The 23,179-nt window shown below is 34.9% G+C and overlaps 1 protein-coding gene across 2 annotated transcripts in view; it reads right to left on the reverse strand.

Annotated features, from left to right (window-relative positions):
* LOC110020051 (probable alkaline/neutral invertase F) overlaps positions 1–23,179 on the reverse strand; it is a 47,298-nt gene that overhangs the window by 21,297 nt on the left and 2,822 nt on the right. For both annotated transcript variants that reach the window (XM_020718022.1, XM_020718021.1), the window contains exons 7-8: positions 2,967–3,063; positions 2,786–2,873 (exon numbers count right to left, since the gene is read on the reverse strand). In XM_020718022.1, coding sequence (XP_020573681.1) covers positions 2,786–2,873; positions 2,967–3,063 — 185 coding nt within the window. The remainder of the gene's footprint in view (positions 1–2,785; positions 2,874–2,966; positions 3,064–23,179) is intronic.

Raw genomic sequence — 23,179 nt, forward strand, 5'->3', positions numbered from 1 at the left:
ATAGGGTTGGTAGCTTTTCTGTGACGGACAAAATTAGAGAAAGTCGACTTAGATGGTTTGGTCACATTAAACGTCGACCATCTGATGATCCGATTAGGAGAGTAGATGTTTTAGATTCGACTTGTGTTAAGAAAGGCAGAGGTAGACCTAGGAAAATTTGGGCTTATCGTATTAAAAATGATCTTAATTTACTAGAACTAAATAAAAATATGACACTATATAGGACGCAATGGAGAAAAATGATTCATGTAGCCGACCCCACGTAATGGGATTAAGGCTTTGTTGTTGTTGTTGTTGTTGTTGTATGAAGATCAATAGAAATTATTTTTCCGCTTTTTAAAGTCAAATTTACATTTCTTTAAGTTTATGTACCTCCTCACTCAACGACTATGACATTTTACAAATATGCAATCTATGTTTAGAGTCTGAAAATATTTGTGATAAGCTTCCTGGTGCAACAATCTAAGATTGAATGTTTGATTTAACCATATAATTACATTTTTTTTTTTCTCTATAAATAACTTATCTTAAAGGATTAGTAACTACTAACTTCTAACTCTAACTCCAACCATCTCGTTGTCTCGTTGTTTTTTTTTTTTCCTACTTCTAAGGCCTGCATCCTTTCAATTTTGCAAAGACATTTTATTTTTTTCAGCTTAAAGAATGAGCTATTTCAAGGTGATATGCCAATATCAAATCAAGAACAGCTTCTCACAACACATTTCTAACCCTTATATCATACCCACCATGAATCATCTCATAACTCTTCCTACTAGAACTCACATTTAACTCAACACACACTCTTCATATCTTCCTCAAATATACATTCTAACAATTTATATATAGCTTCAAAAAATTAATTTTTAAATCATCTTCTAATAAAACTTGAGGAGCATAAATAATTAACATAGTTAATGCATCCCATCCATAATTAACTTAAAACTATCATCTAGCATTAACTATGTTGTTTTCCTTCTTAATTTATCTTTAAACTTTATGGCACAATCATCATGCCAAATTCTTGTTGTTTGCCTTCCCAATATTATAGCATTTTTCAAAATCCTAAGATTTTTCATCCACACATTTAGTTCCATGCAAACATGAGTTATTAATTGTTCTTCTAGTCACATTAAGCTCGTTAATTATTAAATACTTTCACTATAATATTTAAATTTGATATAGCATATCTAACATCAAATTTTAGACCCAGCCAACCCTGGCATATTTTTTCACCAAAATTATTTGAAGTAAAGCTTCATCATTTGTAGGTGGCTTTAGAGCTAACACTTGCTTATAATTCTCACAATTAAGGATCACCTATAATTCATATAGCAAATCATCAAAATGAAGCCAAAAATCCACTTACAAGAGTCCAAGCAAGAGCTCAAGAGAAAGTGACCAATTAAGAGCTCATTCAAGGCCCATCACAACAGCCATGACGAGAAGAAAATTATTTGAATTTGTATTTTATTATTTATATTTCAATTTCAGTTTTTATTATGTTTGAATTTTTCTAATTTGTAGACTTTTATGGCTGGTCATAAAAAAAATAATAATAAATTACGAAAGTACTTAGCACATTCCTTCATTAATGGCCACCTACCACCCTTCAAAAGTTCCTCCTCTTTTTTTTGACTTTTTATCATTGTAATACCTATAAATAGAGCTAATATGTAATGTTTTGGATCAGTTGTTGAATGAAATATTTGAGTGCAAACTTTCTTTCTTGTTACTTGGTACTTTGTGGCTTCAAGTGTTGTCTTTTCTTTGGTGAGATTACGTATTTATCTTTGCTTTTTTTTATGTTATTCATTAATCCTCCATCGTACTTGCTTTTAAACTCTTCACCACTTTTCATCCACGTCCGAAGCCTCTTATAATATCAATAAACCAACAATCAAAGCCTCGCAACCATTCTAAACCCCTCTTCATAAACCTTAGCCAATTAAGAACATATTAATACCTAATCTTGTTCCCTAACCTTAAACACCATTGTAAACCCATCCAAAACCACCCATCTACTCCATATCATAATTACAAATCCTAAGCAAACTATCAATAATCATTTCTAGCTATTTGCTCATTCTTAAGGCACTTTTCTGAAAAGATATTTCAAATCAGCCCAAACTAGCCTAATTTAGACTAGTTTTAGAATTTTAGCCACCATTCCCTCATAAATCTTTTAACATTCCACCAAAACCTGTAGATCACATCTTTAAACATAAAACCCAATATCAATAACAAATTTTAGTACTTCATCTCATCAAAAAGCCACCCACCTCCATCAATAATCGGCATCAAAGTAAATCTATGCCAAAATCAAACTAGGATGTGGCTTGTCACTTGTAGTGAACATAATAAAATTATCAACGTTCAAATTTGAATTCATCCAATAGATTAGGAATCTAGAAGAAAATGTGGATAGATTTAAAAAAAAAAAAAAACTTTAGTGCCAATTAAGTTGGGGGTATACAGCTAAATATAGGATACAGTGAAGCAGATTAGGCAAATGAAAGTCTAGAATGAACATGGATAAAACCTTGCTTTACAAGAAATAAAGAAATAAACATATTTCAGTGTATGCATTTGTACGTTGAAAATGCAATGCTCTAAGGATCATGGTGCTTGGCACTTCTTTCATAAGTTAAGTAGCATCTATGATTTAAAATCATGTGGAATAAAAAAATACTGTGTCGCAAATGCTCTATCATAGCATTGTCAAATGAAAACATTAACTTGAATATAAATGAAATATATCTTAATTGAGTATACAATATTGTTTTACCTCCAGGCACAGCAAAGCAAAGCACCATAATAGCTTTTTCCACCAAAAATTAAGTGCTCTTTGTGATAATCAAATACTCTCAAATAGCCTACAAGAAACAATCCATCTCCAAAGAATATAAACGATAGAGGGAAAAGCAATAATAATAATAAGGAAACTATTTATCAATTTAAGGTCATACCATCTCTACCGACAGTTGCTAAATATGTACCATCTGTTGAGAATGCAATATTGTTTATGAGCCCCTGAGAAATATGCCACCTAATAATCGGGTTGCACTGCAACAAAAACAGTAAATATCAAGTCAACAAAGGCAAATTTCAAATGTTTGTACCAAAAGAATAACTTCAAACAGAAGCCAAAAAGGCATAAAGTAACATCTCAAGTGGTTCTAGAGATTCATTAGAAAGATGGACTAAGAGTAGCGGTTTAAGTTGCCCCGAATGTGATTTGGAATCCCTAAACTTGAGTCTCAAAAACATTATTCTTATAAATACTTACATTAATATAGTGTACAACAACCCCTCCCTAAACACTATATATTGGCAAGAACTCCATATATTGAGTAAACTACAATTATACTCTTTAGAGCAATGACGTGTGATGAAAAGTGTCAGATATGACTAGCACGTTAACTTCAATCCTCCACATTTAGATTAGGATGTTTGCAGATGCACAGCCTTCACCCCACTATCTTTTAAAACTAATTCAAAACCTTTGTTTTATATATATGTACGTACGTGTGTGTGTGTGTGTTATATGGGAATTAGTGATTAAAATTATGAAAAGTCTCAATAGTACTATGCGATAAAGGATTATCACTTAAGGATAAATTAATAAAACTAGCATTGCAAGGATCAGAGTGTTGGCAACAAAAAGTCATTTAAATATAAATTTAACATGGCAAAAATGCAAATGCTAAGACAGATGTGTAAAAAAACAAGGAAGAATGAAAAAAATAAAGGATATTGAAGTGATTTTATTGAAGATAATAAAATATAGAATTAGGATGTTTGAACAACTAAAATGAATGATGCAAAATACACCCATCCAAAGATAAATAAAATTAGTTTCAAAGTATTAGGAAGGAGGACGGATAGATCAAATATAAAATAGATATAAAATCAAAATGATTAGTAAAAAAATTGATTCAACAGCGTATACGACTCAATACGAAGAACTGAAAAAAGTTTATTCATAAAGCCAACCACAAATAGTTGGTATAAAGCTAATAATGATGATGATCATGTCTCAATTTATATTTGCTAGGCCTAGATAATCTTATCTTATTGAGAAATTCAATTTAGTTTTTGCTTGACATTTTGTATCATTTCACTTCTCGATTCCTCTTAATAAAAATGTGTAATCTTTATATGGAACAAAACCACATAGCTCACCGCAATCAGCCCTAACACAATTAATAATGGCTTCCTTTTTGAATCATTTTTCATAATTCAATCCTTGAGGAATAATTTATTGCTAATCTCAGCTTAAACTTCAGTTTTTGAATGCCGATATGCAAGCTTTGGTCTTCTTCTTCCCACCTATGCCTTCATTGCTGGGAAAAAAAATATCACTTGCAAATGCCTTTTTGTTTGCCAAATTATAGATTTTTTTAGATAATATAATCAATTTTTGAGAATTTTATGAACTGCAACCAGCAACTATTTAAAAAAAAGAAAATCAAATTATGAAAGCTAAAATATAAATATTATCAAAAAAATATGAGCAAATATTTTTTTCTTAAAACTCCTAAAATTTGTATTAAAAGTTTTTTTTTTTTTAAATAAAGGACCTTGACCAACTTGTAATACCTCGTGATACCTGATTTTCTTAAACATCCTCACCCCTTGTTCCATTTTAACTACTGTGTACGTTCTCTTATCGTTGGAGTTGTAAATGGTATTTATTATCTTTGTTGGAATGAAAAAATACTATTTTTAGTTATATTTATTATTTTTAAATGTCATTAAGTGTTAGTAAATAATTTATCTTTCATATGTCGGTCAATAAAATATATAGGCTTTTCCTCTCATTTTTTTATGTAAATAAATCAAAAAAGGAAACCCTAACTCACTCTAAAGACTGAAACACATGCCCTCTCTCTTTCAAACACTATTATCATTATCATTATACTCTGCTTCTCTTACATGATTGCTACTTCCAGATACTCGTTAATTTTAGACATTTTTATGAGTCCTTCAATATGTGGTTGTAGAAACCAAATATCTCATCTTTAAGCCAGCAAACACACGCATTCAAGCGCTAGCCTCCTATTCAACATGAATTCAAATCCAATCTCTTTTTCCAACCTTTATTCATTTCTCTCTACATTAAAATAGCTTCTTAAGATCTTGTGTGAGCTTCTTGAGGCAATCATCCTTCCGCACATAGCAAATTTAGATGTCGTTTTTTATTCTTCAAAATCTAGGTCATGACTATAGAGAACATGACTTGCTCAAACTATTTGTCTAGGTTACCTTCTATTGAGTTGTTGATGCAAGAGCGTACCGAGACGTGTGGTACTGTAGCGGCTATAGCACCACGGACGTGTTACTGTAGCAAATACAATAACTGCGGAAATATCTCCTTCCTATTATCCTTCTTTCCTTTTTAGATTCCCACATATTCTCTCTCTATTCATTGACTACTTTTTCTACCGCCTTCCACTTCTATCATAATTTCAAATTCTTTCCTTTCCCATCACCCCTCCTTTACTCATTACCTATTATCCTACTTGCCTAGTATTTCTTTTTCCCCATTATTTATAGATATTATTTGTTGAAGGCAGAGAGGTTTTTGATGAATGGAGAACTCTAAGTTTTATCTTTAAGGCGTTCTAGCCCTACGAGGGGTTGTACCCAACGACGAGAAGGTGCTCCAGATGTAAATCGTCTGAGGTGGTGATCATCTCCAAGGGTCCAGGTGGTGCTCCAGTTGTAGTTCGACCATAACGAGACATTTATCCTTCCACAGCCCCCTCCGACTTCCAGCAACTGTCATCCATCTCTGCAACCACAACCTGCTACCCAACCCATCCCGAACTTGTTGTCCCATCTTCCAGTTGCCCACCTGCAGCTCCCACATCTCCCAAACTTCATCTCAGCACCCAATCGCCCCTTCTCAGCAATAGATCATTGCTGTCCAACCAATCCCTTCTTTATCAGCTACCATGCCGCCCCCTCTACAGCCTACCAGCCTGTTGTCCCGCCTCCCAAACCGATTGTCCGGTCGCCTAAATCTGTTGTCCGGTCGCCTAAATCTGTTGTCCAGCCGCCCAGAACATGCTAACCAGCCTACCAGCCATCTACCTACACTCTCCCAACCATCCAACCTCCCCTACCGCCTTCAACACTTCCGCCTTTCCCACTCGCCACAGTGCTGACACCACCAACGCCCTTGGAACTTCTCTTCCATTCCTAGCCCGAGACTAATTATTGTTGTTTATTTTGTTTACATGCATTGTCATTTATTTCATGTTCGCAAGTGTCTCGTTTGCACCCTTGTGAATTCAGTATAATAATTGTGTTTTTTTTTTCATGGTGTTTTAAGTTTCCTCCAGTATCATTTGGTATCAGAGTTAGCCCAACCCTAGTCCTATCTTAGGGTTTCCTAGCATCCGCTCCTATACAAGCCATCCTAACCAAATTTGTTTGCCCTAAAAACTTCGACAGATAAAATCGAATCTCCCCAAACCCGAGAGATTAACTCAAAAGTGTACGATACACACAGTACTATAGCTGTTGCAGTACCTCGAACGCGTTACTGTTGAAACTACAGTAACCACGAAAATATCTCTTTCCTATTATCTTTCTTTCATTTTTAGATTCCCACCTATTCTCTCCCTATTCATTGCCTACCTTTTCTACAACCTTCCACATTTATCCTGATTTCAAATTCTTTCCTTTCCAATCACTCTTTTATTCCTTGTCTATTCTTCTACTTGCCTAGTATTTCATTGTCCATCTCATTTATAGATGTTGTCCGTTGAAGGCAGCAAAAGTTTTGGATGAGTGGAGGATTCTGAGTTTCGTCTTTGAGGCGTTCTTCCCCTACAATGAGAATATGCTCCGGTTGTAACTCGTCTGCGGTGGTGACTGTCTCCAATGGTCTGGGTGGTGCTTTGATTGTAGCTCAACCCTACGAGACAATTATACTTCCATAGCCCCCTCTAACATCGCTTCCAGCAACTACCATCCATCTATGTGGCCACAACCTGCTGCCCAGCCCCTCCCGAACGTGTCTTCCGATCTCCCACCTACAACTCCTACATATCCCAGACTTCATCCCAACACCCAAACACCCCTTCTATGCAGCAGAACATTGATGTCCAGCCAGTCCCTTCCTTGCCAGTTGCCCTGCAATCCCCTCTACAGCCTTCCAGCCTGCTGTCCCGCCTCCCAAACTGATTGTCCAGCCACCCAAATCTGTTGTCCAGCAACCCAGACTTGCTTTCCAGCCTCCCGAAACTACTAACCAGCCTACCAGCCATCTACGTACACTCTCCCAACTAGGGCCATCCATTTAGCTTGTCGCACATGTGTTGCTCGTGTTCAGCTCGAATATATATTCATGAAATTAAATTTTATAAATTATAGTTAATTAAGTTCTTTTAAACAAAAAAATTATCATATTTTAAAAAAATTTAAATCCTACTTTAAAAAGTCAAATCATATAATATATAATAAATTAATAATAATAATATGTTAGTAATAGTTATGTACTTATATAACTTATAACTTATAAGAATTATATTTTTATATAATATATATTATACTACTAAATTTATAATATAAATACTTTACATCTATCTCTTGACCCTAAATCGCGAAACGCGTTCAATTCCCTTTCCCCTCTCCTCTAATCCTCTCGAAAGACCTAGAGAAAACTTCGACCGCATCTATTCTTTCCTTCTCTCAAAACCGCCAAGTTTAAGAGGTTGTCGCTCGATATTCTTGTTTGGTTTGCGTTCAATCCCTGCTTCTATTTGTCTTCAAAGTTGGCCCGACTACTCTATTCTTGCTTGGAAGGCTGTCGAGGTGTTATCTTTGAGTATTTTTTCTGAGTCTCTAATGTTTCATATTTATCCTCAGGTTTGCTTCTTAGCTTAAATTTTCTTAGATTTATTTTAGATCTATTGAGATTTTTTTTATTGAAATCTAGGTTTTGATAGTGAAATGTTACTAGTCGGCATTGCCTCTACTTCTATTTTTTAGGGCTTTGAGAGCTCAAATAAGAGTTTTGGAAGGGTTTGTTGTGTTGTTACATGTGATTCGGTTGTCAAAACAGTACTACGATTCTAATTTTTTATGGCTTCGAGTCGATATTCTTGCTTGTTTTTAATGTAAACGAGTCGAGCTTTAGCGAGAACCTTTTCAAAATGAGCTTTATTTTCTTATATCATGTTTCTCTAATTATCTTACAGTTACAGCGGCTTGAAATATTTGATAAGAACCTTTCAAAATGAGTTTTATTATATGCATTATTGTTTATCTATTATGATTTTGGAGTTTTATAGCAGCGGGTAATGAATTTAATCTCTGCATTAATGTTTATCAAATGCGATTTTAAAATGAGATCATTTCAAATGAGTTTTACAGCGGCTAAGGTATTATCTAATCATCAATTTTCAGCATTGAGTTTTTTTTTCTGCATAAAGTCTGAGTTATGCATGTGATATGTGGAGGTAACGGTAAAGTGCAGGAAAGAGCTATCATTTGTCTTTTGGCACGCTTGTTTAATTTATTAAGAATATTAGAATATGAGTCAATAAATTTCTCTTGAAAATAACCTTAAATACTATCATTTCCATCTCTCATTTTTTCTTCCCTTGATAACAAAAGTGGATGACATTAAATTTTTAAAACCAGTTAGCCGTTGTTGAATGATTGAATGGGACAAAACGAGATCCTTATAAGATTGTTATTTAGAAGCAAGAGCTCCACTTAAATTGCTGACTATTGAAGTTAAAACGCCACATATATCAACATACAAGATCTTTATCTCATCAATCATCATAGAGCTAAAGCTCCACTTAAATTGCTATGACTATTGCTACAAAAGATTGTTGGTCATACCTCTTGCTTTAGCTCTTCTTTTGAAATAAAAAGCTTCAACAGCTATTCTTTCTGTATTTGTGTGAATAAGTCTTTGAATACCTTAGTAATCCTATACAACGGTCTTTAGAACTAAATATTTGTCAGCATGAATACTATTATGATTATTATTTAGAATCTTGCTCATAATTCCATGAATATCATTTTTTATTTCATATAATGTGCAAACATGTCCATATTAGATCTTTCATAATCTGAATCATCCAGCAATAAGTTGCTAGCAAAATTTCAAAATATCAATAAAAATATGAATTTTAATTCACAAAATACAGAACCAGAAGTTGTCATTGATAATAGCAATGAAGACTTCCTTGCTAAGAAAGGTAGGAAGAAAAAGTCAACAATGTGAGGGCATTTTGTGGAGGCAACATTTCCTGATGAGAGAGTCCCAACTCATTTTTGACAATGCATATGTTGTCGAACAAAATTTCACAAATCTAAAACGTGAATTACTTCTCAACTACTATGACATATGAGAAAATGTGGACAAATAAAAATTACGAGTAAGCAAGCAGTTGATCTTTCTAAAAAAAGACAATTTTTTTAATTTCATGTCACTTGATGTTGATGCAGATGTTGAGATCTCAAAGTTTCACGATCCAAATAGCTATAATTAACATAAGGGATAATTTCTAAAATAATTATAGTGCATGAGTATCCATTCCATATTGTTGAACATACATGGTTTAACATTTTATTAAAGTTTTAAATTCAAATTATGAAAAATTTTCAAGAAACACAATAAAAAATGATTTTATGAAGATTTGTGAGTTTGAAAAAGAAATTTTGAGAAAACAATTTAGGAATATTCACAGGCTTTCATTAACTTCTGATTGTTTCTTCCAATCAAACAATCGGATACATGTGTCTAACTGCTCATTATATTAATCAATAAAAATTCAATGAATCATTAATTTCATTGAATTGAATCCACCTCATATCGGTACATTCATTTGTGATGATATATGTGATTGCTTGTTAGATTTGAAGATACGAAATAAAGTTTCTACTATCACTTTACATAACACTAGTAATAATGTTGTTTTCGTTAGCTTGCTTAAATCAAATTTTATGGTAAGAGAGAAATTGTATTTTAAGGAGAATTTCTTTCATATTCTTTGTTGTTCTCACATATTAAATATTATGTTGTAAGTCAGTTTGAAATAGATACGTGACATCATTCATAATATTAAAAAGTGTTAAATATTTCAAGAAGTCACCAGCGAGGTTGCATAAGTTTGTTGAGATATATAAACAATTAAGAATATCAACATCAAAGGGTTTGTGCATTGATGTACCTACAAGGTGGAATTCAACATACTTAATGTTTGAATCTGTTCTTGTTTTTCAGAATGTGTTAACTCACTATGCAGATCGAGATAATAATTTCAATTGGTTTTCATCAGATCTAGAGTGGAAGAAGTATGAGAAAGTCAGAAAATTTCTTGTTTTTAAATGTGTGACAAAAATAATTTTTGGTTTTTCCTACCAATCTCAAATATTTTTTAACTATTGTTATGCATATAAAGAAATTGTTGTTGGATGAGTCGATTTCATCCAATGAGTATGGCAGGAACATGGTTATAGCCATGAGAAGTAAATCTGATAAATATTGTGGTGAGTGCAATTTTTTTATGTCTGTTGCAGTTGTTTTGGATCAGCGATTGAAAATAAAATTTATACATTTTAGTATTGTCAGGATATACAAATTTGTTGAATTAGACTCAAAAATCTAATAGGTTTAAGATGTTATGTGGGAACTCTAAAATAATTATGTGAGCGATATTAACAACGCCGGTTCTACAAGTGACAATGTATCTTCAGGGTTATTAAGTGGTTTATTAATCCACAAAATTTTGATTGTATGTTTGCATTTACTAATTTTGTTGTTTCAATTGGTTCAATTCAACCTTCAAAGTCAGATTTATAAGTCTATCTTGAGAATGGTGTATTTTTGTCTAGTAATGAATAATTTGATATTTTTGAGTGTAGAAGTTGAATACTCTCAAGTATTATTGCTTATCCAAAATGGTAAAACGATATATTGTTAATTCCAATAACAACAACTGTTTCAAAATTTGTATTTAGTACAGGTGGGTGAGTTCTAAATGATTATATAAGTTCACTTCCTACAAAGATGGTGAATGCAGTAATATGTTCATCTAGTTAGATTAGATCTTTCACGAGTAGTTTGAAAACTCTCTTAATAATTTCTCTAAAGAAATAGTTTTTTAGAGTATATGTACTTTTTCCTCCATTACTAATATTTATATATATTTCATACCAACAAAAATTATTGGAAGAGGAACATCTTGAAGGGCTAGCTTCTATCTTGGTTATAAAAATCATTCAATTATAGGGCTAGCTGCTATCTTTTATGACACTAAATTATCTTAAAAGAAAATCAATGCTCAGTTGTAGAAAAATGACAGCTGATAAGACATGTGGTGCTTTTTTGTAGAGAAAGGCTAAGGCATTGCATGCCAATCACCATTGATGCAGCAAAACAAGAGCACTAAAGAGGCAAACTTTTTACAACACTTGCACAATTTTACCTTAGACGTTTTGAACTCCATCCATCAGTAATTATGGATGGACAGCCCTACCATTCCTTCCATGGAAGATGTGTTTGCAAGTCTACTGCTCTTTTCAAGATCATGAGCATTTATTATTAAATGTCCTTCCATATACTCCTCTATTTTGGCATCCCACATTTGTGAAGAGAGAGCACATAGATGAGGAAGATGAGAAGGTTAGCATAACCAAGGTTCTTGTTCATAAAGCAATAATTTAAGATTACATGCGGTACACAAAATAATTATAGATCATGAATCTCAAAACAATATAATAGGGAACAAATCACCCATTATGCCTTCCTTCATTTAGACAGGTGGTTGTATCGGGGCGTTGAGGGTCAAATTCAAGCAAGCCAAAATTATACATTTCAATTTCAACTAGCCAATTCTGTGTTCATTTTGGTGTGAGCTTTGTATTAATTTGAGTAAAATTATAAACAAAATATAATACCTTTTAATTAGCAATCATCATTATAATCCGTATAGCTTTATTAAAGTTTTATTTATGAAAATGTAGAGCAACAACAAGCTTTTATCACACTCAGTGTGGTCGGTTACATGAATCCTTTTTCACCATCGTATCCTATTGAGTAAATTATAAATGTGCAAATATGTGTGCAAACACCATTTTATTTATTATGTAATTAGGAATACATATACCATCGCATATGCATGTTTTTAATCATGCATAAATTTTTTATATCAGATACCTGATTGATTCCAAATAGATTCAAGCTTATTTTAAACAAAACATCTTAAAGTCAGGACAATTTGATTTTGAGTAGAATAAAATTCGAGCAATTGTCAAGCCAGCTACAAATTAATCATAAATTAATGTTCTGCATTATGTCTGTGACCTAGCAATTCCGATTCATAAACCTTGTTAAAGTTGTGCACAATTGAACACGTTTCGGAATCAACTATAGCTTTTACCATTTAATTTATTTCAATTTCAAATTATAGAATTCAATTCATCATTTATTATATCCAATGACAGATATGTCACTGTCAAGCCCATTGACGTGTTAAAGCCATCAGCCTTCCTTTTTTTTCAAAACCTCATTTAAATTCTGCAGCAAGTGGCAGGAAAAACATGTGCATTGAATAACTGAATTTAACGTAGCTTTTTTTGCATTTCATGCAAATAGTATCTTGGAAGGAAAAGATATACCTCGTTGGGAAGATTTACAAGAGATGCAGATTTTTTTTTTTTTTTTCAATTTTATCATCCTCCAAAATCAATTACAATCAAGAGTTTAGAAATCAAAATGGAGATAAAAATATAGAAGCCCTAACAGAATACCAAAAAGGTTTGAAAGTCTATCCGACTGTTCTTGTCATCTAATACGACCCAACGTCAAATCTAAACATATTTACACAGAAACTAGAGCAAATAATCCAAACAACTCAAAAAAAAACACAAAGAAAAGCACCTACAATTCGAGAGGTAGGCGATCTCTTCCCAATTCCTACAACTTGAGAGGTAGGAAATCTCTCTCAAACCCTAGATCTAAGGCTCACAACTCAATTTCATGCATCTATCTAACCCTAGACATAACAAGTTTATTTATACCCAATAATAATAATAATAATAATAATAATAAAAGACTAAATTATCCTTAGACATACGAAAGACAAATTTGCCCTTAGGTTGGGCGCCCTCGTAACAATACTCCCCCTCGCCCCAAAAGACACCTTGTCCTCAAGGTAGGAAAAAATGGGAGTGTTCCTCCTCTCCACCACAGCAGTCTCTATTTCTTTATTTTTTGTTTCCTCATCTTGCACTATGAGAACTTGAAATCTTTGATCATTGCAACAGTGTCATAGGGTAAATTTATCATCATACCGAAATCATAACCCCTTAGCTCGCTTCTCCCGAATCTGTCTCTGTAATGCGCTTGAGTGTTACTCCTGGTCGTGATCCATTATTCGTCTCTCGTGTAGCCTCCCTCTGGACTTCCACTGTCTGAAATTTTGGCATCGTCGTAGTTGCAACAGTTCTGTACGATGCTCCATCCATGTTGCTCCTGCTGACATTCTTAATTTGGTTCTTATCTTCCACCATCTGGGCTAGCTCCATCATCTCTCTTAATCCCCGCGGTCTTAATGGTCAGAATGTTGCCCGCATGTCGGTCTTTAAGCCCTTCATAAAATTCCTCTTCATCCTGATTCAGAAATCCCCCACAGTCGTCCCAACAATAGTTCAAATCTCTTTCTATATTCCATGACAGTTCCTCCTAAGTCAAGACATATAATTGCTTATGTAGGTTTCCTTTCTGAAAGGCGCAGAAACGTTCCAACAAATAATCTTTAAATTCATCCCACAAACAAATCGGGTATGTAGTCTCCCTCCACTAACACCAAGCTAAGGTCCATGAGTTTCTCCTCCCCATCTAACTCATTCACTACGAGTATCGTTCTGCCTGATACACCAACACATGTGAGTCTTCCCCCTCGAAGATCGGCATCTTCAACTTCTTAACTCTAACATCTTCGCCCCAACTTCCTCTTCCTCTTCCTCCGTTGTTTCCCCCCATGTATCGAGGGTAAAACTCATTCCTTCAACCGTAGTCATATCCCCTCCCTTCTTCTTCATGCTCTTACATACCTCTAATATAATCCCTTCTCCATGTTTCAGCCCAACCGCCTACACCAGAAATCTCTAACCCACCCCTAATCAGAGTTCTGAGAGGACATTCGTGATGGTGAATGTTTTCCTCCTCATATTCCTCACATTTGATCTCTTTTCCTTTCGATCTTGCTACAGATTCTCCAGTCAACCATTGGTTAGAGTCTATGTTGCACAGAAACTCCTAATTACAGAGTTGTGCAAGGTCAGACACTGGCACGGCTTCGGCATGGCTCAGACACATATCAAACAGCATAGAAGTGTCTAAATTAAATAATATTAAAAAAATGGGGGACACGTGTGTCGGACAGGCGTGTCCAAATTAATGAATAACAAAAATTCTTAAAATATATTTAAGATTAAAATTAAAAAAATGAAATATTTAGGAATGATTTGCATACATACCACTCAATTCTTATGTACTCACATATCTAACATCAAAATTTTAATTTTTTCATATATGCCATCTTACATATGTGTATAAAAATTAAAATGAAATATTTCATTTAATTTAATTTAAATATTTAGATTTGATATAAAATATTTGGGTGGCATAAATATAAAAAACAACTTTTAGGTGTAAAATATATAAATACATAAGAATTCGATGGTGTGTATGTAAACACCCTAAAATTTAAGGTAGATACCTCTCATTTATTAATTTATTACTTATTACCTATTAGTTACTAGTTATTACCTAATACTTATTAGGTTTTATCTTTTATTTTTTATTGTTTCGGCTTTACAAGTCCAAGATCCCGCCGACAGCCGTCTTCCTCGATTCTTCCTCCTTCCTTTGGTTTGCTTCAGCTTCGCGATTTCGCCAGTGAGAGCCTCACTAGGGCTTTGCTACTTCAGCTTCACTACTATTGGCTCGCTAGTCAGTGTCGTTCTTTTTATCTTCTCACCGACAACGGAGTTAAATTTTAATGTAATACAAGATAATAGATGTTCTTATGCTTGCATTTTGTATTTCATAAGTTGAAGATATATCTATGAGCATCTAAATTTTTGAAAGTTAATGTTATTAATTCTTCTCTTGTTATTGGCATCCTAGGCGAGAGCAAGTAAGGCTTTTTATATTATATATATATATATCTGTGTGTGTGTATCTTTAATAATTTTTATTATAAAAATGTGTCTGACAAGTGTTTGTCATATTTTTTCAATAATAGGCGTGTCTCATGTCCCATGTCCCAAGTCGTATTTGTGTCCATGCAACATAGGTTAGCGTTTGGAAATTCAGCTGTCAATGAGTTCTTGGAATGCATCTCAATAAGTCTCTTTAGCAACTCTCCAATTTCTCCCATACTCTCAAATCGATCCTCCAGTCAGTTTTTCATAGATGAGAACCACTTCTCTATGGTGGCGAACCTTTCTTCCATCCCAAATTTTATTTGACTCGTCTCTTCCTCCAATTTCTTCTCCATATCATCTGCTTTCTTCACTGTTATTTTTCTTAGAAAAATTTTCGATCACAAAAGACGAAAGATGATCTCCAAATAGTTAAATCTCAATGTTCAGTGCTGCAAAACTGTGATCCAACAAAGGAATATAAAGAAAATGTGTTCCAAATCAAACCACTAAAAGTTCCGGAATTTTTGAGTTCACGCTTTCAAAAAATGAGGGGCTTGGTCATTCTGTATGTTGTGTTCCCGTTGTTGCTTACCAGCAACGTGAATCACTGATTGTATCTCACGAGGCACACTGCCTGCTGTCAGCACCCTACAAAACCTTGATTCGCATAATTAGTTGTTTTCCTTCTCATCGAAGCCGGGTGCTGCAATCACGAAGACGCAAATAAAAAACGCGATCCTTTCCCACGGGATGATCACTTTGTGTCATCTCCTTCCTAGTGAACTCTGTCCTTCTGCAATCCTAGCGCTGCCTTCTCAGTTAGCTTTGATCGCGACTCTATCGGGTCTCTGTACGACGATTTAAATTGTGGGGATCATCACTTCAAAGCCTTCCCCGTGCGTAGCAGATGAAGCGTCAGGTCTCAGTAAGTCGCCATCCCTTCGTCGCCTTGCCCGCGCCTGTACGCAAAGACGGATCAACAAGCTCTATACGCTGAAGTCGTTGTCAGGTAAGTCGCACGTCCCTTGATCCTCTCTTTTGTCAATCCAATTCCGAAACTTTTAAACTCTGATACCAATTTGAAATAATCCGACGTCAAAATCAAAATGTGTTTCCATATAAACTAGGGCAAACACGAATTTTATTGTAATATTCCAAACAACTCAACAAGAACACGAAGATAAACACCTACAATTCGAGAGGTAGGCGATCTCTCCCAATTCCTACAATTCGAGAGATAGAAAATCTCTCCCAAATCCTAGATCTAAGACTCACAACTCAATTTCATGCATCTGCCTAACCCTAGACATAACAAGCCTATTTATACCCAACAATAATAATAATAAATACTAAATTGCCCTTACACGTACAAAAGACAAATTTGTCCTTAAACTATGTGCCCTTATAACATCATCATCAATAGACATTTTATAAAAAAGGAGGTGATCCTCGAGTTGTATGCTCAATATTAAACTGTGTAAGAAAATTTTTATGTTGTTATGACAACAAACTATGCTCACTTGACTCATTTTTTCTCTATTTCAAGCAAATTTTGTTACATTAACTCATATAAACTGCATCAAAATTTCATGGCTAAACTCAAAACCATCAATTAAGACAGACCAAAAAAATTTAGTTAACAATAATATACATATAGTTAAAATCAAAGTTCATCTCCTAATGGTTTTAGAACATCAACAAGCTTGACATTTAAATAAGAGATATTTGATATGAAAAAAGATAAAATTTAATTCTCGTTATCTAAAATTTAAAAATATTGAATGAAAAAAAGCTTTATTGGATTCTAATTGGTGTTCAAATATGCATAATTTTAATAGGATTTTCAACTTTAAGAAAATTAAAAATTTCATGCTTATCTAGACAGCTCGTGGATTTAATTTATGTTGATACATATATATTTATTCCAAATTGTTTAGCATATGAAATGGCATATTTATAAGCTCTTGCGCATTTATAAGTAATACAAATTAAAATTCATCTTCATAAAGACATTTCAAATAAACTCACATAGATAATGATAATGATAATGATTATTTAAAATATTATATTTAGTTCATGAACTTTACTCAAGCTAACATGACTTTCAATCGAGCCATAATCAAAACTTAATTGAACTTCACCCGAACCACAGGTTAGCAAACACAATTCAAAATGAGCCTACTCGCAAGCTCAGCGAGAGACTAGCACTTGCATGGCCCATCTTCGGTCTCATCCACAACACAAACATCTTGTCACCCATCAAAGTTCTTATGAATCGAATTACAAAAGTTATTTTGTGCATCATGTGTTATTACTTGAAAAATGCCTTGCCTATAATAAACGCATTGTAATTGCATTATACATCCTTGAAATAGTTTTTATGTTCCACGTGGCCTTCCACCATGCTGCTATAGTTGTCCATACCTGCTCTACTTATATATTAATGCCCTTAGATTCCTATAACTATTTACTTGTCTAGATAAAGATTGTTGAATCTTTACAAGTATTAAACAACCAATTAATTCCTTCACCAGTTTCCTTGATTACCCAAACCAATTCAACCATTTGTCTCTCAGCATCATCACCCTAGCTTCCAGACAACGACAAAAATTCCTAAAGGCTCTGATCAAGCTACATACTTTCGTGCTCGACTGTTGAGTTCTTCAAGTATTTGAACAAATTCTAAACTTGATTTCTATTAAAAACTTGACATCTAACATAATTTTTTTTTGGCTAACTTTATTGATAACTTATATCATCTTATTGTGCCTACATAATTAGTGGCATGTGTCAATATATTTTTTTGGACCATTCAAACATTCCCAAACTTCAAAAGATGGTTCCACATCTTTCCACCTTCGCATCACTGAATTACTTACCATCCTTAGGCTAAAGTCAAGTTCAAGCAAACAAACATGTTCGAACTTCCAATCACAATTAAGAATCTCCTTCTAACTTATACGCTGACATTGGGGGCCCTAGTATTGTCCACTAATCTCGATTTTAGTTATTTCGTTATATTTATTAATATTATCATGGCACATCGTTATTCTATGTGATAACTAATTTGACTTGTCCTTTATCTTTCAACAATTCTACGTTGTATTCAAGCACAATTTAGTGTTCTTGTTCAAATTTTATGTAATGACAATACAAGAGTTCTAAATTTATACATACAAAAAATTCAAGTCTTCGGATGACATCCTTCATTGATTTTCATATTTTCAAGCTTAGTAAAATGAGAAGATTAAATGCAAAATCATTGCTTAATTATGATTGCCAACCTTTAAATTTTCTTCTATTTTGCATCCTTGTTGTACTATTTTGTACATAATCTAGCTCCAAAAAAAAATAAACAATCGCTTTACGGCAACTATCAACATTAGAAAGGATATGCAAGTCAACTATCAACATTAGAAAGGATAAGCACATTATTCTTCAGACACTAATTGTTGCTTTACTTTAGCATATGTTACCTCTCAATGAGAAACTACAATTATTGTTTGTATCATGTTGAGCCTGATGTCATTTTTTATAAACTTTTGGCTCCCTGCTTAGGCCTCCTCTGAACCTAAACATGCGTTGGCCTCTAATTGTCTACCTGATCATCATCGCTCTTGATGTTGTATTCTTGTTCAAACTAAAGAAGATAGACAACTCACCTCCTACTCCAATGCCATTACCAATCATGACCATGCCTCCTGCTCACTTAGAACATATTGCTTTTAAAAAAGGAGGCACTCTTTTGCTCGTAAATCTCATCCTATATAATTTTATGGGTTATCATTGTCTACTTTCACCCTACTATGTCTATGTTTTAACCTTATCTTCCATTTTCATTCCAAAAATAACATATAATGCCTTTTCATCAAAGGTGGCATCAAGCAGTGATAGAAAATATACATGCATTACAATATAGTTGTACTAGAGAATTGGTTTCATTGACACTTCGTTAATATACTATTAGTTTTCATTGGTTATACTATCAAAGTTGGCCTTGATTGCCTGAATTATCACTTTATGAGCAACGTTATCTCGAAACTATGGGGGCAAGATTACGTTTACTTGTTTTTACACGTAGTTATTGTACGTCACAAGGCTCATTTACAACTTAAACATTAAAACTATCTTCCTCCATGCTCAACACAAACTGTTTAAATTTTTTGTACAAACTGTAGTGAGGTGGATCAACTTATTTTCTATTGGCACCTTTCTCATTATCAAAGTATCCATTTTGTAGAGTATGCATGGATGTCAAATCATGTGATCAAGATAGTATTAATTGGTTAAACTATCAGACTCCAATTATTTTCAAACAATAGATTCAAGCAAACTCAGATATTTTACAGGCATTGAGGTGACTTGCTTGAGTAGTATTGTTCTTATTTCTCAAAGAAAGTATGTATTAGGCATATTAGAGGAAGCATGCATTTTAGGCTGCAAGGCCATTAAAACGGATGTATTCTAATGGACAATATTGATCAAATCAAGTCCCCTGATTTATGCAATCTCCATGAGTTATTCATTTAATTTATTTCATTTGTATTCTCATATACAACAAGATACTAGGTCAAAGCATGTTAGGTGAATGTAAAGGAAATAATCAAGTGATCGACAATAATGCAAATTGGGCAAAGTCTTTGTGTCATTTCCATGTCAACTTCTGAGGTTGAATATCAAAACATGACAATGGCTAAGTGCGAGATCACATTATATGCGGAGGTTTTTCTTTGAATGTATCTTTCTTATATCGGTCATTAAAAACATAGGTTTTCCCTTTCCCTTCTCTCTTTCTTGACTTGTCATGAATGGATGTTATAGAAATCATTTTTATTTAAGAAAATAGCATATATCATTACTTCATTAATTTAGTATAATCGTATAGCATTCAAGTTTTGATTTAATTCATAGACACGCAAATATTAATCATCAATCTTGCATTCATTAACAGCAATAGAATTACCATATGCTAAAAATAAATACATATGATTTGTTATGTGCTGAGCATATCTGCTTTGGTCATGTAACTAATTCAAATTACTATCACAATAGTTTTTATCAAACAAGTTCATCTATCAACAAATTCAGATGGAAAAACACTACAGCACAATGTCACGGACTAACATCACGGACTAACTTTCCTCAAGTCACCCGTGCGGCTTTAGCGCTCTTTCTTAGCACTAAATCAACCTTACACCTCACAACACTAGACTTTTGAGTACTAAACACTCTTAAGAAGAATAGTAGATAGAAAGGAATACTTCACACTTGAATACTTGAATGTTTTGATTCAATGTTTGGGTGATTACAAATGAGGGGAGGAGCTCCTATTTATAGCCTCCTCCAAGCCTAATGGAATATCTAGAATGCATTAAATTATTCTAGTTTCTAGAGAGTTCTACATTCCTCTCTTATTACACACATAGCCCTAGAACATTCTAGGTTTTTCTTAATTTCTCCTTGGAGCCTTTCTTTCTTATTTTCCCTAGAATTGGGTGGAATCTTCTAGAGCCCCCTAGATGGCACCCTACATTCCAGCCTTCTCTAGAATCTTCTGCCCCATGTTTGCCTTGCCAACTTCTTGAATATATCGGTGCGCGGCACTCTCCCCTACTTAAACTCGCAATGCACTCATTGTAGCTTCCCCTGCACCTTTGAAACTGCCTTTTTGGTTCGCCCCCAGTTTTGGAAAACTTTGGTTTCCCCTTGTGTTATGGGAGAGTGGTGTCATGCCGCACGTCTTGCTGGTCGGCGGCTTATCCCTTGCCTCCTGTGCAATGTCATCCTTGAGTTGGATTGCCGATAGCGATTTGGATCCTTGCTTGCTTAACCTCATCATCAGTACTGAGCAGGCTTGACTCCCTTCCGTGATGCACAGGCTATTGGCAAATGGCATTGGAAATGCTCTTGCTTGCTCCAAGAAGTTCATTCCCACAACTTTGTAATCATCCAAAGGAATGACAAAGAAATCTAGAGTACCTGACCATGCCCCAATGTTGGTCTTGACTCCCTTAGCTACTTTGTCGATTGGCATCTCTGCTGAGTTGACGACTTTAATGGAGCCCCCTCCTTTAGTCATCTGCAACCCCAACCTCTTTGCTTCCTCGCTAAAGATGAAGTTGTGGGAATCACATGTATCCACCATTGCCCTAGTGGTCTTCCCTCCTATTGTCATCTCTACAAAGAGCAACCCCTTTCCTTGGGGTTTTGTCGGAGTTTGCATCCCGTTCAGTAATTGAAGGATCCCACGTGTGCATCCATGCCATTTTCCCTATCTCTCTCTTCTTCCTCCTTATGGCTTGCAAGAAGAGAGTTGAGGGTCTTCTTCTGAGGGCAATCTCATGCCCAATGAGGTCCTTCACAAAGAAAGCAGCGGTTTTGATATGGCTTGTTGTTGGTCTTCCCCTTGTCTCTTGCCTTTGTTGGAATTGATTCGAGGCGTTTCTCCTCCTTGTTTATGCCCATGTCATCTCCACCTTTGACATCGCAACTCTTCTTATCTTCAGGCTTTCTAGACTCCATTACATAATCAACCAAGCTTTCAGCAACCACAATGGCAGTGGCAAGATCTTGCACTCCTCGCCTCCTGAGCTCAGTCTTTGCCCGATGTTGAAGCCCATCCATGAAGTTAAACAGAGCATCCTCGTCTGACATATCTGGGATTTCAAGAACCAAGCTTGTAAACTCCTTGATATAGTCTCGAATCAAACCCTCTTGCTTAAGCCTTCTCAGCCGGGCTCGAGCCTCATCCTCGCACGCGGTAAAATTGTCTCTTTAGCTCTCTCTTAAAGTCATTGAAAGTGGAAATGGAGCACAAACTTTTCTCTACATCTCATTTTCTTCTTCTCCACCAAAGCATAGCAATGTACGAGAGATAAAAAGAGGCAAATTGTATTTTTGCATCTTCATCAGTAATCCCCATCGCTCCAAAGTATTGCTCTAGTCCCCATAGGAATTTGTCTACTTCCTTCGCACTGCGAACCCCTCCAAAACTCATAGGTTTTGGAACTTCAATCATCTTGGTTTCGAAAGTGAGATGGCTTGTGGATGTTGCTAGTGCTCTCTTGCACAGCAAAATGTCTCCACGCATCTTCTCCAAGCTAGCACGCATGTCCCTCATCTCCTTCTTATAGGCTCTTCGCATCTCTTGGAGCTTCCCCAACAAATCTTCCTGCAACTTAGCCATATGGCCTATTAAGGTTTCTTCAAGTTGGAGCATCATACATTTGATCGTTGAATGGATGGTGACGTCCTCCTCCTCGAGTCCATTAACTCTTTGGCCAAGATTCTCTACTTGGCCCTCCATGTCATTCATTGCCCCCTCTATCCGAGCAAGACGTGAATCAAAGACATGCATGATCTCCTTGGACCTCCCATATGGCTTGGGTGCAATGGAGTCTCTTTGCACTTAGCGGCCTCGCCCTTGAGATGACTCCACATTCGTGGCTTCAGACTCCATCACAACACTGGACTTTTGAGCACCAAACACTCTTAAGAAGAATAGTAGAGAGAAAGGAATACTTCACACTTGAATACTTAAATGCTTTGATTCAATGCTTGGGTGATTACAAATGAGGGGAGGAGCTCCTATTTATAACCTCCTCCAAGCCTAATGAAATTTTCTAGAATACATTAAATTATTCTAGTTTCTAGAGAGTTCTACATTCCTCTCTTATTCTACACATAGCCCTAGAACAATCTAGGTTTGATTCAATGCTTGGGTGATTACAAATGAGGGGAGGAGCTCCTATTTATAACCTCCTCCAAGCCTAATGGAATATTCTAGAATACATTAAATTATTCTAGTTTCTAGAGAGTTCTACATTCCTCTCTTATTCTACACATAGCCCTAGAACAATCCAGATTATTCTTAATTTCTCCTTGGAGCCTTTCTTTCTTATTTTCTCTAGAATTGGGTGGAATCTTCTAGAGCCCCCTGGATGGCACCCTACATTCCAGCCTTCTCTAGAATCTTCCGCCCCATGTTTGCCTTGCC

The sequence above is a fragment of the Phalaenopsis equestris genome, unplaced genomic scaffold, assembly GCF_001263595.1.
Source record: "Phalaenopsis equestris unplaced genomic scaffold, ASM126359v1 Scaffold000090, whole genome shotgun sequence".
Classification (NCBI taxonomy): domain Eukaryota; kingdom Viridiplantae; phylum Streptophyta; class Magnoliopsida; order Asparagales; family Orchidaceae; genus Phalaenopsis; species Phalaenopsis equestris.